Below are 14,507 nucleotides of genomic sequence, written 5' to 3' on the forward strand. Positions count from 1 at the left end.
AACGAAATCATAGTTCATCAGCCTTGCATCACTGCCATATCATTTATAGGTCTCGGAAAATGAGAGGCTCTGAGTGGGGGCAGCCGTGATCGCATAGTTCTAAGTATCACCGCCCGCCATTGTTGCCTGTTTGCGAATCTTTTCAGAATACCATACGTTGTCGTCCTCAGGCAGAACTTTAGGCACCAGAGCCCTGAGGAACATATCTAGCAGTGATACGTGCAATAAATGGGCGTGATGGAGCCTTATTTGTCTATCGAGAACTTAAAGTCATCAAGTCCATTTCTTTTACTTGAGTTATCATTGTGATTCTAGCACAGAGCACAATTCACACAAATCCCCGCTGATATCTCTAGATATATGCAAGCCAACCCATTCTCTGCCTGAGAACGACCGGTAATCGAGTTTATGGAAACGGGAAAAGAATCCAGACGAAAATATGTTCTTCTGCTTGCACTGCATCAGATATAACTTTCTAAGATCCAAGTAGCGTATATAATAGAACATGTGTAACAGAATTGGAGATATCTCTCTCTCGTCACCCGTAGAGCCAGGTAGCTTCAATGCTTGTTGCAGATGCTAGTTATAGCAATGGAAAGCGCTTGAGTCAAGGATTTTCACATCCTTCGTCCATTTGAACGACCATCCACTCTAATACACTTTCATAGCATAAGACAAACTGGCTCAAATTTTGTATCATGCTAGGTCGCTGAGTTCGAAAGTCGGCGACTGTCTTTGCAATAAGGTCCAGATTATCGTTATAAATCCACCCAGTATCAGGCCGTTCACTGATTTCTTGAGATTCGGTCTTTCGTGCAGTGCGCTGCCGCTTTAGCATGTCCAGAACACTATCCACTGTACAGAAGGTACCAGTACGGCCGCATCCCGCACTGCAATGCACCAATACAGGTCGATGTTCGGTTGGCATTGCCTCGCGATTATCAAAGCACGTATTGCTTGTTGCCCGTATGACTGCGTTGCATTCATCGACCAGCTGAAGGAGATGTGATGGTTGCGAGGTAGTACCAAAATCCGGCCAATAGGGATATTGCAGCTGGGTAACTTCTCGCAGTGGTTGAAATGGGAAAGCCGAGTGTGACAAGCCAAAATGTCTGACGATAATGCATGGATCACTGGACTCTTCGCTAGAATCCGAAAATGACATGGTTGACTGACGCTGGTTCTGATGGGACCCTGACGCTTTCATAGGAATGCGCCGTTCAGAAAAGTTATTGACTCGAAAAGGCCCATAATTCCCCGACTCCCAATACCGGTGACATTTAACTTGGCCTCTTTCAATTTCTGCCGTGAGAGAAACGACAAGTCGAACATCTTGCTCCCAGATTACACGCCAAAAGTCCTATGTCTCCATCAGCCTGCTTGTCTCAATCTTACCGTGGGCCATCTTCACTTGGTGTAGATAATAGGAAGGACGTCAATCGATAAATGAACTTACATCAAATGTTTCGGGCACGGGAGCTTGCGTTGCTATGTAGCGCTTATTGCTGTATTCAGCCTTCATGTAATTCGCGTTCACATAATCACAACCTCCTGATGGAACATCCTGCAACCGAACCCTGGAATGATCGAAGGGATAGATATTATTATATCTGTTCTTATTGCCCTTCTCGATCCCTGCAACTCGATATTTCTTCGACGGAGCTTCCGCAGACGTAGAAACTCCGGTCATTTCATATGATAGAGCTTGTTTCATACGGTCTAATTCCTTCTTCTCGAGCTCCAGGAACTTTTCTGAAACCTTCTGACCTCCATCTTCAACGTCGGAAGCGTCACGGAGCCATCGTGGAAGCAATCGTCTTTTGGAGTCTGTAAAATTCTGTGGAAGCTGGAGCGGAATCTGACCAACACCGCCCATAAGATCCATATGCTGGCGAATATTCCCAAAGAAGGGAATGGCGGCAGAGGAAGACTCCGGCAAAGCACAGCCACCAGCTATAGGCGCAAAAGATGGAAGGCTAATCTGCATCGAATTAGGCTTCTTTGAAGATACTCCAGGGTTCGATGGTTCAGGCTGCTGAACAAGCGCATAAAACTGATTGCAGAAGACCTTGAACCCACCCCGAAGGATCGAACCTTCACCGTTCCATCCCTCAGCTGTAAACTTGTTCAACATATTGATCATTGGCGCCGCATCTTTCATGTCAAGTGTAGCAGCGTCATAAACGACGATGTAGCGGCATTGTTTCCATCTCGAGAACGATCTCCGGTCAATGTCGCTCGTGAAGGTGTTGGCCAACTTCCGCGTGTCAAAGGAAGTCCGTTTGAGGAGCGTTGTAGGGATACAGAGGTTTAGCGATCCCTTGATGTGTCCCCTGGCATAATGTGCATAAGGCCGCACATCTAGTAACAAAACATCGTTTCCACAAGTCTCCAATAATTCTGCGCATTGCTCACATGACATGATATTGACAGTAGTCGGAGCCAAGTTCCCCGAGGAAGTGTTGTTATAAGTGGCCATTGAATCCTTTTGTTTCGAATCCCCGCTCAATGACATTCTATGCAAACTCTCGTCATTCTCATAGCGAGCCTGAGACAGATCTACCGATCCTCCCACAATTTCTGTGTCAATTAAATTCGCATTGCGGCTCAAGTGCGAATTTTGGGTCCATGAGGATGGATGTCGATGGTTCTTGGCATTGGTCGCTTCTCTCGCAACCGTTCGGTCACGCGAGTCCTCAACCTTGATGGTGAAATAGCTAGGGCTCGGTTGCTCCAAAAAGGCATTTTGCAGGCCGTCGCCACTTTTGGTGGGAGACGAATTGGCATCCCGCAGTGACAAGAGAGACGCTGGACTTGAAAGACCATTTAACTGCAGGCTTTGTGACTCTTGAGTCCACGGGGACGAAGGTGATAGTCTCTGGTCAGCCGTAGTGGACATGTTGATTGCCAAAGCTAGAATGCCTGCTGGTTAATCTCTGAATACCGGCAGTCCCACAATCAAGCGCGAGGCCCTTGTGCCATCTCGAATGCCACAATAAGCAAGACACCAGCTTCCGCAAGGACAATTTCTTTTCAGTAAGATGTCAATACGAATTCGAGTATTCGATGTAACCACGGATCATTATTTCCTCAGGCCCGAATCTCGTCGATGAATGATGGCAGGTCGGGAGTAAAGTAAAGCTCGTTCCAATTCGGCGCCACAGAGGTGTTGATATCAGGAAGCGTTTTGTTCAGGAGAGGTATTGAGTAAGACGGAAGAGCAGCACTAGAGGGGGGCAATGTAGTGTAATTAAATCCAAAGAAAACGACTCCAATAGATTATAAGAAGATTTCGTCGTCGAGATTTTGAGAAACGGGATTGGGGGAGCTTCGAGATGGGCAGGTTGGAGTCTAGCCATACGCTTGTTTGACCTGGTTATAAGACTCGCATGAGAGAAATCAATATGTGACGAAACACCAGACTCGGCACATAGGTCTCTAATAATGTGGCTGCTAAGGCTGAAATGCGTGCAGAAGAATTGGTCTTAGTCGATTAGCACCAGTTTACCATCATGAATACAACTGGTATAAGGAGGTGAACAACAGACCGACATGGAAATAGCGAATGGAGTTTGAGAAACTCGGCAGAGAAAAGATGTACCCTTGGTATGACGTTATGGGTGGGGACAGTCGTCAAGCGGCAAAATATGCAGAAAATCCATGCAGTGAGACTGAACGGCCGTTCTGGATCTTCGACGAGCCCCCTCAGAAACCTGGAACAATGCTGTGGCAACTCTGGCAAGGCATCATCGGGCTTTTAAAAAGGGGTTCCTAATCAGAAAGCAGAATAGCTGGGAATCATATTATTGTTATTCAGCGATAGAGCCATGACACAAATAGCATCTGAGAGAAATTTATTACTACCTACAGTTTTCTGTTACTGCATCATGATTTAAGCAGGGTAACTAACAGGTAAAGAATAATGTAGTACTTCTCTGGTAGTAGTCAGCCCTGGGTGCATTGTCAGTCCAGCAGTCGATAGTCACCTGCCAGGCTAATATCATCATATTTTTATTGATTACTTTTGGTTGCTAATCTAGTCTGACTGTGTGTGATGTTCAAAAGACCTAGGTATGCATAACTTTACTTACTAACCTACGTCTAGCAGCGGCTAACATCTTTGTATATAAAGTAATTGCATGTTTAATCTGTATTAGAGGACATCATGCCGATTTCTACGTCTCCGCGTACACTATCATTTGATTATACTAGTGAAGTATACCGCTCTATATAGTATAGAATGATAGAATTCCATAATGAGCACTTTATACATGATTCAAAACGACTAAGCGTGAAAATGGAGGTCTAAGGATGCCATGGCAAATAAGGTGATTTATCCTGCTTAGCTTGAGTTCTAAGATGAACGAATAGAGAGGTATACTCTAATGGATTGGGTTAGCTTCTAGACATATCAGACATGAGAGAGTCAGGAAAGATAAAGGCCTCTCACCAGCATGAAGATTAGGTATTAAACTCATATCATCATCAAATGTGGTTTCCTTGTGACTGCCACAGCTAACATAAGCCTGGTAGTCAAAAATATCCTGCTGGAAAGCAGTAAGAGTAGCGCCTGTCTTCGAAAGGCATTGTTCAGCTATTAAGAAGCTTAAAGTTTCCCATCAGGTTCCCCCTTAAACCTCTGGACTCGTTTTTGTTCCCAATTATCCAGGTCTTTGGCCATGAGCCGCTTGAACAGGCGTTAATGTTAGCCTTAGGACAAGCTCATCTGAATTAGGTCAACTCACATAATATTCCTCCCTCTCATCTCCGAGAACTCTTCTGCGTGGATTTCTCCTAATTCCCTCTTCACCATCTGCCCCTTTGAGCCCCAACTCCATAGCTTCCTCTTGTGTGAGTTGCTTCACTTTTCGGTCATATCTTTCATATCTTAAAGCGGCGGCTGGAGTCAAGGCGAAAGACCCCGCAACGATGATCATGATGAATGGAAGACCAAAGAGCAGAAAAGGATGCTTCGGTAGGCTTCCTCTATATGCTGCGCCGATCCGTTCTCCCAGCGACGATGAGGCTGTTGTCGCACGCCGGAATGTTTTTGCCTGAAAAACAGGCATATTGAAGGCTGACCACTAAGTGTTCACTTAATTAAACCTCCTGTCCAAGCGTGGCACCTTGCGCGTGGGTAGTCAAGAGGATGAAGAAATATGGAGTATTGTTTCCCTTAATTATCCTCTGTAAATATCGTAGTGTTGACAAGAGTATCTACCGGATAGAGGTAATAGAGTTAAGATCTAAGCAACCGGTGAAACATTAATTCCGACATGGCTTGTTGCGCAGCAAATAAGCCATTTTCACCGTATTTATGGTAAGTACAATATTTTGTACAGTTGGTAAACACAAACTGCTCTAGCAGTTGGAAAGCCCAGCAAGCAGATGTAAGATCTTAATTTGCTAGTTTCTTGTTATTTACATTGTTCCTTTTTATCTACTTCTGTTCCACACATTCTTATGAGTCTGCGAGCTTCCCACATTCATATATTTTCCAGTGCCAATTACCAGCTCTAACCCTTGGTAGAGATCGCCCGAATTGAATGAGCACCGTTTGCGGCTCAGTCTGTTCTTGTCGAAAATATCAAGCTCATTCATCGTCGCGTATCCGAGACCAAGCCAACGCGGCACATTGCTTCGATGTCTGCAACAAACCCTGGCTCCTTATTTGGAGCTGGTGGCCTAGGAACCGCAACTCAACCGGCGAGCTCAGCTTCGGCTGCCAATTCAACGAGTATTTTTGGGACTCCTTCCACAACTCAAGCTGCACCGAATGCTTCGCTCTTTGGTAATCAGCCGCCAACCCAGCAACAGCCCCTTCAGTCCTCGATCTTTGGACAAGATCAAGCACAGATGAGTTCGGGACAATCCTTGCGACCTTCTGGCCAAACTACTCAGCCCGCATTCTTCAACAGCCTCCTAGAGCGCGGCAAAAAGAGACCAATTGCTTCAGTTGGCCAAGGCAGCAATTTCGAAGAGTTACCCAGCCTTCAACTAGGCCTCGATGACATTCGGAGGAAAGCAAGAGAACTCGGCAGTAGAGGGTTGAACGACCCCCTGCATCCTGCTTCGACCAGTAAAGCGTAAGCTTTGCCTTTGCCTGGGTCATGATTTGGATCATTCCGCTGATCTCTATCTTCCATAGCCACTATCTTCTTGCCGCTTCGGGCGTGTCGCCTGGACATGCTTTACGGGACCTCAAAGCACTAGATCCCCAGGCTTCAATAGGTCTCCCTCCAAAAGAACATGAGGTTTTTGACCCCGACACCCAGAAATTCTTGAGAAGCATACAACAGCGTGGGCGTAAAGTGATGATTGCCGAAAGTCTTGCTCGGGCTCAGAGAGACTTTGATACATTCTTGGAGGAGAAGGTGGATTTAGACTGGGAGGATCAGCGCCAGAGAATCTTTCAGCACTTTGGACTGGCACATAAGGATGGCACTGTTGGCGACATGAGGAATTCATTCGGTCGCTCAACGAGACCTTCTAAACTAACTGGTTCTTTACCGTCCTACGAAGATGCGGGCGTCTCCCGCCGGAGTGTTTTCGGACGTTCCGGCCTGGGAAAGTCAGTCATAGGCAACCCTGGAACTGGGAGAGCAAGTCATCAGCTTTTCGAGGATCCCCTGGAACGCAGCGATGCATCTGGAACTCACTCCCCGGATCTTCGATTTTTGCGCGAAAAAATGGGCCATTACGCGGACAAAGTTCAGCTGTTAAATTCTGCCCGGATTCAAGGGCAAGTTTTTCCGCTTCTTCATGAATTTTCCGAAGTGGAGCGGCATGCTGGTGGTGATGTAAGTTACGGTGATACAGCCATGATCCCAAGGTCCACTAATTTTATTAGGTACCTTGCCAGCTTTTTGATGCGTACCGAGCTTTGATCAGTATCGTCAAAGAGCCCCCGAGCACCGCCAGTCCCTCGGATCCTAGTACGGTGAGAGAGCGACAGTTCTCTGAGGATTATCTGGACGAGACACCAAACTCACGCCGGGCAACGAACCTCAAAAAACGCATAGTCGAGGGCTCTCGTTCCTTTCTAGAGAAAGTATTTTACAACGAAGTCGAGAATATGATCGCAAAGAATCCTCGAGAGGCGCAACTTGGAGGAATTCCGACGGTTATCAACAAAATTCGAGCCTATATTCGCTTGAGGGCGGCAAGGAAAGACCTTGCACCGGACGGAACTGAGCTACAGATGGTCGGGCAGGATTATTGCTGGATTTTGATATTCTATCTTCTTCGGTGCGGATTCATCACTGAAGCGGCTGAATATGTTAGCCAAGATCCTGGCTTCCGGTCCCTTGATCACAAATTCGTGACATATATGACGACTTATGCACAAAACAGACGGCTACCGCGAGATTTGCAGCAAAAGATCAATGGTGAATATCAACAGCGTTCACGCAATGCCCCAGATAACACGGTTGATCCATATCGCATGGCTTGCTACAAGATCATTGGCCGGTGCGACCTAGCCCGTAGACGCCTGGAGGGCATAAATCAGAGTGTGGAAGATTGGATGTGGCTTCAATTCAGTCTGGCCAGAGAAGATGACCGTGCTGAAGAAATTGCTGGGGATGTTTTTGGCCTCGAGGATATCCAGACGGATATCGCCGAGATCGGTCAGCGCATTTTTGGCAAGGGCCAGGAGGCATCCGGTGGTTACGGCATTTTCTTTCTACTGCAGATTTTAGGAGGGATGTTCGAACAGGCAGTTTCATACCTCGGCTCTTATGCGCCAGTCAGTGCGGTGCATTTCGCAATCGCCTTGGCGTACTATGGTCTGCTACGCGTGTCAGACTTCTACACATCTGCGGAAGAAATTTGTAAGCATTTCTTCCCAAGCTTCATACTTCCCTGTGACGTCTACTGACAAAATTAGTATCATTTACTGTGAAACAGTATCCCCAAATCAATTTCGGACATCTCATCACCCAGTACACAAGGGAGTTTCGTACTGGATATGTTGAGGCAGCGATCGATTACTTTTGCTTGCTCTGTCTTAACGCGGACCTCCCAGGTTCTCTGGGCAAATCTCAAGCATCCGTGTGTCACGAAGCATTGCGGGAATTTGTTCTAGAGACGAGGGATTTTGCCAAATTACTTGGTGACATCCGCTCGGACGGGACTCGAATTAAGGGTTTGATTGAGCAGCGCATGAGCTTGATCAAACTGGTCGATCAAGGAGAATTTTTGAAAACCATAACAACACAAGCTGCTGCGATCGCGGATGACAAAGGGCTGGTAACGGATGCGGTCCTCTTGTATCACCTTGCTGAGGATTACGACCGCGTAATCGACATCATCAACCGAGCACTGTCGGATGCTGTAGCAATGGAGTTAGGGGGCCCCGGTTTGAAGCTCCAGCCGTTGCGGCCACGAACTGATCTACAACAGCATGTCAGTGATGAGCATGGAGAGGCCGCGGAACCTGGAAGTAGCCTAAGTCTTACAGCAGTGGATGATCCGGTGGTTCTAGCGAAGAATATGATTGGCCTCTACAATACGAACGCTCTTTATTACCAGCGAATCCGTCAGATCAACCGCGATGCCTGCGGTTTGTTGCTTAGAATGATGGAGGCGAAGGCAGAAGTTGAAGCAGGCCAATGGACGCCGGCTTTGGATGTAAGTCTCGCCCCTTTTCACTTCCACACGTCGTCCTCGTTCTCTTCCACTGATTAACTCTCCCTCAGGCTATCAATGAACTGAACATCTTACCCTTGCGTGCAAGAGGCTCGGTTTCCTTCATTCGAAGTGCTGCTCAAGCTTTCTCGTCTTTCCCTCCAATCATTGCACGTAACGTGGGGCATGTGATAATGTGGAGTATTACGTGCATTGGCCATGAAAGAGCAAGGTTGAGTTCTGGAGTGTATGAGAACGAGACCAGGCAAGGCCTAGCTGATGAATTACTCGTCATGGCCAAGGATCTGATGATCTTCTCCGGCATGGTCAAGTACAAATTACCGCCGAGAGTCTATGAGACTCTTGCTCGCGCCGGAGCGGATATCGGGGCTTACTAGTGGTTATCATCTGGAGTATCCGGCTAGGTAGTCCGCGTATCAGACCTCAGAATTCAGGTATTTAAAATCAAAGAACGCTGCTTGTGAAGAACCAACTACCTGAATTCCATTAGCTGCTACCGCGTAGCAGCATCTTGCTCAGTTTGGCGAGTCAAAGACCAGACAAGGTATCTCAGTCTATACTTCCTCTCTTCTTCGCGTTCTCTACTCTCCCTCTAGCCCACCTCAACTTTCTATCTCATTCCCTCGCTGGAATCCGGTAGTAGCCGGTGCTCTGGAATTGACGGGAGCCAAGCGCAGATACGAAGACCTGCTTAATCAGGCAATCACTCTCCCAAGCAACTTGAGACCTAATTCTGTAGTAATCGAAGACGGGTCCACCGTCTAAGCCCGAGACAGAATATGCGATATCCTAGGTGCATCTATACTGTCCGTCAAAATAGAGAAGAACAAACCTGCACTCCGGTATTAGTAGGTATTACCTATTCTGTATTCCGTACTTCCATACTAGCTAGATACTCTCTCTGTACGGAGTACTGATGGCACTAGTCAATTGATAAACAGATAAGATTGCGGCTTTGGGTGTGGGGCCATCCGTACATGTAAATTGCTACAGCATTGAGCTGCAACCTAGCTTCGACACTGCTCACTCGACATGGATCATGACCACTCCGATGCCTCTGACTCAAGCTCGAAGCCAATACAATCTGATCAAGAAACAGAAATCTTGCACAACAATGGAAATGTGGCTCGGCCAATCCCCAGATTGGAACCTGGACTGGTTGGAAGTGTGGAGAGAGAAGGCCACAGCAGCACTGCGCACCATGACACGGCTTCCGGAAGTCAACCGCAGCACTATCACGCTGGGAATTCCATAGGGAAATCTCCAGGATTAACAGGTTTTGGTAGTACAGAAACCGGTGTGGCTTCACAAAGTGATTTCGTTGAACAAGTGAATAACAATGATGTGTCTATTTCCTCAAGTACCAACCGAGACACAATGCCAAGCTATAGCCTTATCGACAATCCTCCCAACCTTGCAAGGATACGACAAGTCATGTTTGAGTGCAAAGAACCTATTGAAATCAGCCTTGAGGAGTTCGAGACATATTGGCCTTTCATTGATAATGTCTGGGTGAAGCAACGGTCGAACTCCAGCAAAGAGGGACATTGCACCACAGACTATTACATGTGTCGTCTACGACGTCCGACCCATCGCACGTCAGAGACACGTCCATTGCCGGAGGGCAAACGTCCCCGCAAGAAACGCGTTCGAGAAGGTGGCATGTGCAATTTCCAAATCAAGGTGGTTCGGTTTGAAGGCGCCTATTCCACTGTCACTATTGCGCGGACACCCGGTAGCAGCGACGTACACTCCCATGATCTTGACTATATAGACAAAGTAAAGCGGAATTCGGGGCTCATGGAGTTTGCGCGAAAGGAGGCGGTCAAGGGCTATCTGCCTTCTTCTATTTACACGAAATTTCAAGAGGAACCTGAGAAATTGTTTGAAGCTGGAGGTAAATTTTGTACAGTCACGGATGTCCGCAATGTCTCAGCAAAATGGCGCATCCAGAATCCAGAAGTCAAACTTGTGCCGCACGAAGGTTACACCTATCAAAAAGGGCACGGGATCCTGAGAGCTCGGAGTACTAGCGACACAAACCAGCCAAAAATTGCTAGAAAGCCACCGAACCTCACAGGCCCGTCCCCTCTACCGCCGGATACATTGTCGTTCCCTCAATTTCCGTTGGAATTTCTTGACTCTTACCTTCCGCGACTCGACGAGAAGCGCGAATTGCCTCATGTCACTTTGTCATATGCATCATCAATGGATTCCAAGATATCACTTCTCCCAGGAATGCAGACAGTGCTCTCGGGACCAGAAGCCAAGCTGATGACGCATTATTTAAGGTCACGCCACGACGCGATACTCATCGGAGTGGGCACTGTTTTAGCTGACAACCCCGGACTAAACTGCAGATTAGAAGGTGCAGGCGGTTTTGGGGGCCTTGGGAGAATGTGGCAACCGCGGCCTGTGGTGATTGATCCGACAGGACGATGGCCAGTCCATCCTGAGTGCAGGATGCTTCGCACTGCAGTCGAGGGCAAAGGGAAAGCTCCGTGGGTCATCGTGTCCCCTGGAGCCCAGATCCATCCGCAGAAGTTAATGATGTTGAAAGGCTACGGAGGGGACTTTCTGCGTATAGTCGAATATAACCAGAACTGGCGGTTGCGCTGGGAAGCTATTCTACGCGCATTGGCATCTGAGGGCATCAAGAGTGTTATGATCGAAGGCGGTGGGACAGTTCTGAGCGAACTCTTGAATCCCGAGTACACTGAATTCATTGACTCTATTATTGTCACCGTTGCTCCAACATACCTGGGTCGTGGCGGGGTGGGAGTGAGCCCTGATTCAAAGCGAGATGAGCAAGGTAAACCGAATGCCGCTCTCAATCCAAGGGAGATAAAATGGGTACCGCTAGGCCAGAACGTCATAATGTGTGGGAAAATTCGCGCTGCTCCATCTGATGGCTAAAGTCCAATTGCCTGCCTCAGTTTAGCGATTCTAGAGTCATGCTGGGCGAGAGTTAGCTCATAGCAGCATCATGAGATCCCTGGGGGGCTGTGTCCTGCTGTGCTTACCATTGCACAAGTAGACACTAATTAGCACTGTTATAATGCAGGCATTAATGATGGTAATGACTCATGAATAACCCTGCTAGGTAATAATAGGAACATAGAGAAATAAGTAGGATTCTAAATTTGTGGCAGCACAAACAGTTTCTGGGCTAGATTCAACATCATATCTTTGTGTATTGAGCAATTGAATGAGTTGATCTCCTGCTATAGTTGACCTCAAAGGACTAATAATAGCGACTAGTTAATGGAAAGGCTCCATAGAATAGCCCTGCCTATATTTTATGAAGTGTGAATAAAGATGGCTATTATTCTAGTTTCTCAATTCACTATTCATGGGTATTGTTGTCTACTTTAAGATGGATCTTTTAAAAAATTAGAATGTCCCTTGAATAGGAAGATAAAATGTAGGCGCTAAGCCTATCAATAGGTAGTTAGGACTCTGTACCCGTACATGTTTCCTCCAATGAAAATACCTGAACAATGACAGTTCGATCAACAACCAACAACAACAATAAAAAAGCACTAGTCAAGAATCCTAAGATAGCCTTTTACTCTTTTGTCGCGCCAGTCTTCTACAACTCTTCTACTCTCCTCATTTTCTCTATTCTTCCTCTTCCCTCATTGCTATCTGCTCCCAGATTATTCTGTTTGTGACTCTGTCATCACATTTACTGCACTCTGTACTCTATCCCAATCCCCTTTCCGCTTGAAAAGGTACTCTGCCATTCCCCCCACCCAAAAAAATGCCTCCTAAAAAAAGCGCGTCCAAGGCCGCCGCAAAGCCTTCGACGTCCACAACCAAGAGCAGCACTACCAAGAAAACTACTGTTGCGAAAACTGGAAACAAAGATCAGCCTGCGAAAGCTACTGCGGCTTCTCAGGTTAAGGCAACCTCGAAGAAACAATCTCAAGCCATTGATGCATCTGCAAAGTCGCGCAAATCTAAGGCCACTAGTGCCACTGCGGCAGCTGCTACCAAGAAGCGCAAGGCTGAAGAAGTCGATAAGGAGCCCGATGTCAAGACTAAAAAAGCGCGTGTTACTCAGCCTCCGGTCAAGAAGCTGAAACCGAAGGTGGTCATCAACCATGCGCCCACTGCACGATTGAACGTCTATGTTTGTGGTGAAGGTAGCTCAGGCGAACTCGGGCTCGGCGCGGCGAAGAATGCGGTCGATGTGAAGAGACCGCGTCTTAATCCCCACTTGCCAGCGGACCGGGTGGGTGTGGTGCAGGTAGCTGTCGGTGGCATGCATTGCGTCGCCCTTACGTATGATAACAAAATCCTTACTTGGGGCGTCAACGATCAGGGAGCTCTTGGGCGCGATACTACGTGGGAGGGTGGCTATAAGGACATTGATGACAACAAAAGTGATGCGGACTCGGACTCGGACTCAGATGATGACAGCGGTCTCAATCCCTACGAAGCTACTCCCACTGCCATCTCGTCCGACGCATTTCCTCCTGAGACCGTCTTTGTCGAAGTCGCTGCCGGTGACAGCTCCAGCTTCGCTCTCACTGATGATGGCCAGGTTTATGGCTGGGGAACATTCCGAGTAAGTTACGCGCGGCATCTTCTTCGTACTAATTTCATTTTCTGTTCTTTTCTCTCTCCCTCCTGTGCGAATGTCACCTCAATGACGCGCTAACGGTGTCTCCCCAGAGCAACGACGGTATTCTAGGCTTTGATGCCAAACACAAAGTTCAGCCGACTCCCACACTGATTCCGTCCCTCAAGAAGATTAAGCACCTTGCATGTGGTGATAACCACGTCCTCGCTTTGGATGAGAAGGGTGCGGTATTCTCCTGGGGATCCGGTCAACAAAATCAATTGGGCCGCCGCATCATCGAGCGCAACAGGTTGAACGGCCTCCAGCCGCGTGAATTTGGCCTACCAAAGAATATAGTCCATGTCAGCTGTGGCGCCTTTCATTCCTTCGCCGTCGACGCGACTGGGAAGGTCTATGCATGGGGCCTGAATAGCTTTGGTGAAACGGGTATTCGCGAGGGAGCTGGCGACGACGAGGCTGCCATTATTCACCCAACTGTCGTGGATCCACTTTCTGGGAAGAATATCGTTCAACTATGTGGTGGTGCCCATCACTCGCTTGCTGTTTCTAAGGATGGTCAATGTCTTGTGTGGGGTCGCCTTGATGGCTTTCAGACAGGCCTGAAGATTGATACTCTTCCAGATGATGCTGTTGTGAAGGACGAACGTGGACGGCCGAGGATCTTAATTGAGCCGACTCCTGTTCCCGGTATCAAAGCATCTGTCGTTGCGGCTGGCTCTGATCATTCAATTGCCATCGACGTCGACGGTCGCGCCTGGTCGTGGGGCTTTTCAGCTACCTACCAAACAGGCCAAGGCACTCAGGATGATATCGAGGTTGCGACTGTTGTGGAGAATACTGCTGTACGGGGTAAGAAGCTGAATTGGGCTGGTGCTGGTGGACAGTTCTCCGTCTTTACCGAACCAGCAACGGTGTAAAGACCACCACCCATCGAGCATTTTCTTCCTCGTCTCCTGTTTTCATCCGAAACTGCTCAAATTCGGCAGGTTTGGGCGCAATGCTAGCTGAATCTTGGATTTTAGTCCACCAAACATCACGCCATCTTTACTAATGTCGGCTCTATGCGAAATTATCTAAGATTGGCTCTGTACTTTATCTGCACCAATTTGATTGTCGGTACTGTTTTGTCAACGTTATCACCACACACAGACCTTTTGTTTCGGAGTAAACTCATAGCCCATACAAGTACCCTGTAAAAGGAATATTAAAAAGGCTCTAGATGAATCCCCTGAACAGCTATGGCTCGTCACCAGCTAGTGAGGAATATCAT

The 14,507-nt window shown here is 47.6% G+C and overlaps 4 protein-coding genes across 4 annotated transcripts; 3 read left to right on the forward strand and 1 right to left on the reverse strand.

The window, feature by feature from the left end:
- Positions 1–1,435: 1,435 nt before the first annotated feature.
- ptpA (dual specificity protein phosphatase family protein) lies at positions 1,436–2,899 on the reverse strand (the record flags this gene model as incomplete). Its single annotated transcript, XM_033564156.2, has 1 exon — positions 1,436–2,899. The coding sequence occupies one exon, from the start codon at positions 2,897–2,899 to the stop codon at positions 1,436–1,438; it is 1,464 nt and encodes a 487-aa protein (XP_033420047.2).
- Positions 2,900–5,643: 2,744 nt separating this feature from the next.
- nic96 (linker nucleoporin NIC96) lies at positions 5,644–9,026 on the forward strand (the record flags this gene model as incomplete). Its single annotated transcript, XM_089599857.1, has 6 exons — positions 5,644–6,086; positions 6,149–6,800; positions 6,851–7,302; positions 7,354–7,832; positions 7,889–8,631; positions 8,700–9,026. 6 exons carry the CDS (start codon positions 5,644–5,646, stop codon positions 9,024–9,026), a joined length of 3,096 nt encoding a protein of 1,031 aa, XP_089455734.1.
- Positions 9,027–10,026: 1,000 nt separating this feature from the next.
- On the forward strand, positions 10,027–11,565 carry ALT_5083 (RibD family protein; the record flags this gene model as incomplete). Its single annotated transcript, XM_033564153.1, has 1 exon — positions 10,027–11,565. The coding sequence occupies one exon, from the start codon at positions 10,027–10,029 to the stop codon at positions 11,563–11,565; it is 1,539 nt and encodes a 512-aa protein (XP_033420044.1).
- Positions 11,566–12,412: 847 nt separating this feature from the next.
- Positions 12,413–14,154, forward strand: ALT_5084 (RCC1-like domain-containing protein; the record flags this gene model as incomplete). Its single annotated transcript, XM_033564152.1, has 2 exons — positions 12,413–13,222; positions 13,330–14,154. 2 exons carry the CDS (start codon positions 12,413–12,415, stop codon positions 14,152–14,154), a joined length of 1,635 nt encoding a protein of 544 aa, XP_033420043.1.
- Positions 14,155–14,507: the final 353 nt, after the last annotated feature.

The sequence above is a fragment of the Aspergillus lentulus genome, assembly GCF_001445615.1.
Source record: "Aspergillus lentulus DNA, contig: Alt09, strain: IFM 54703, whole genome shotgun sequence".
In the NCBI taxonomy this organism is placed as follows: domain Eukaryota; kingdom Fungi; phylum Ascomycota; class Eurotiomycetes; order Eurotiales; family Aspergillaceae; genus Aspergillus; species Aspergillus lentulus.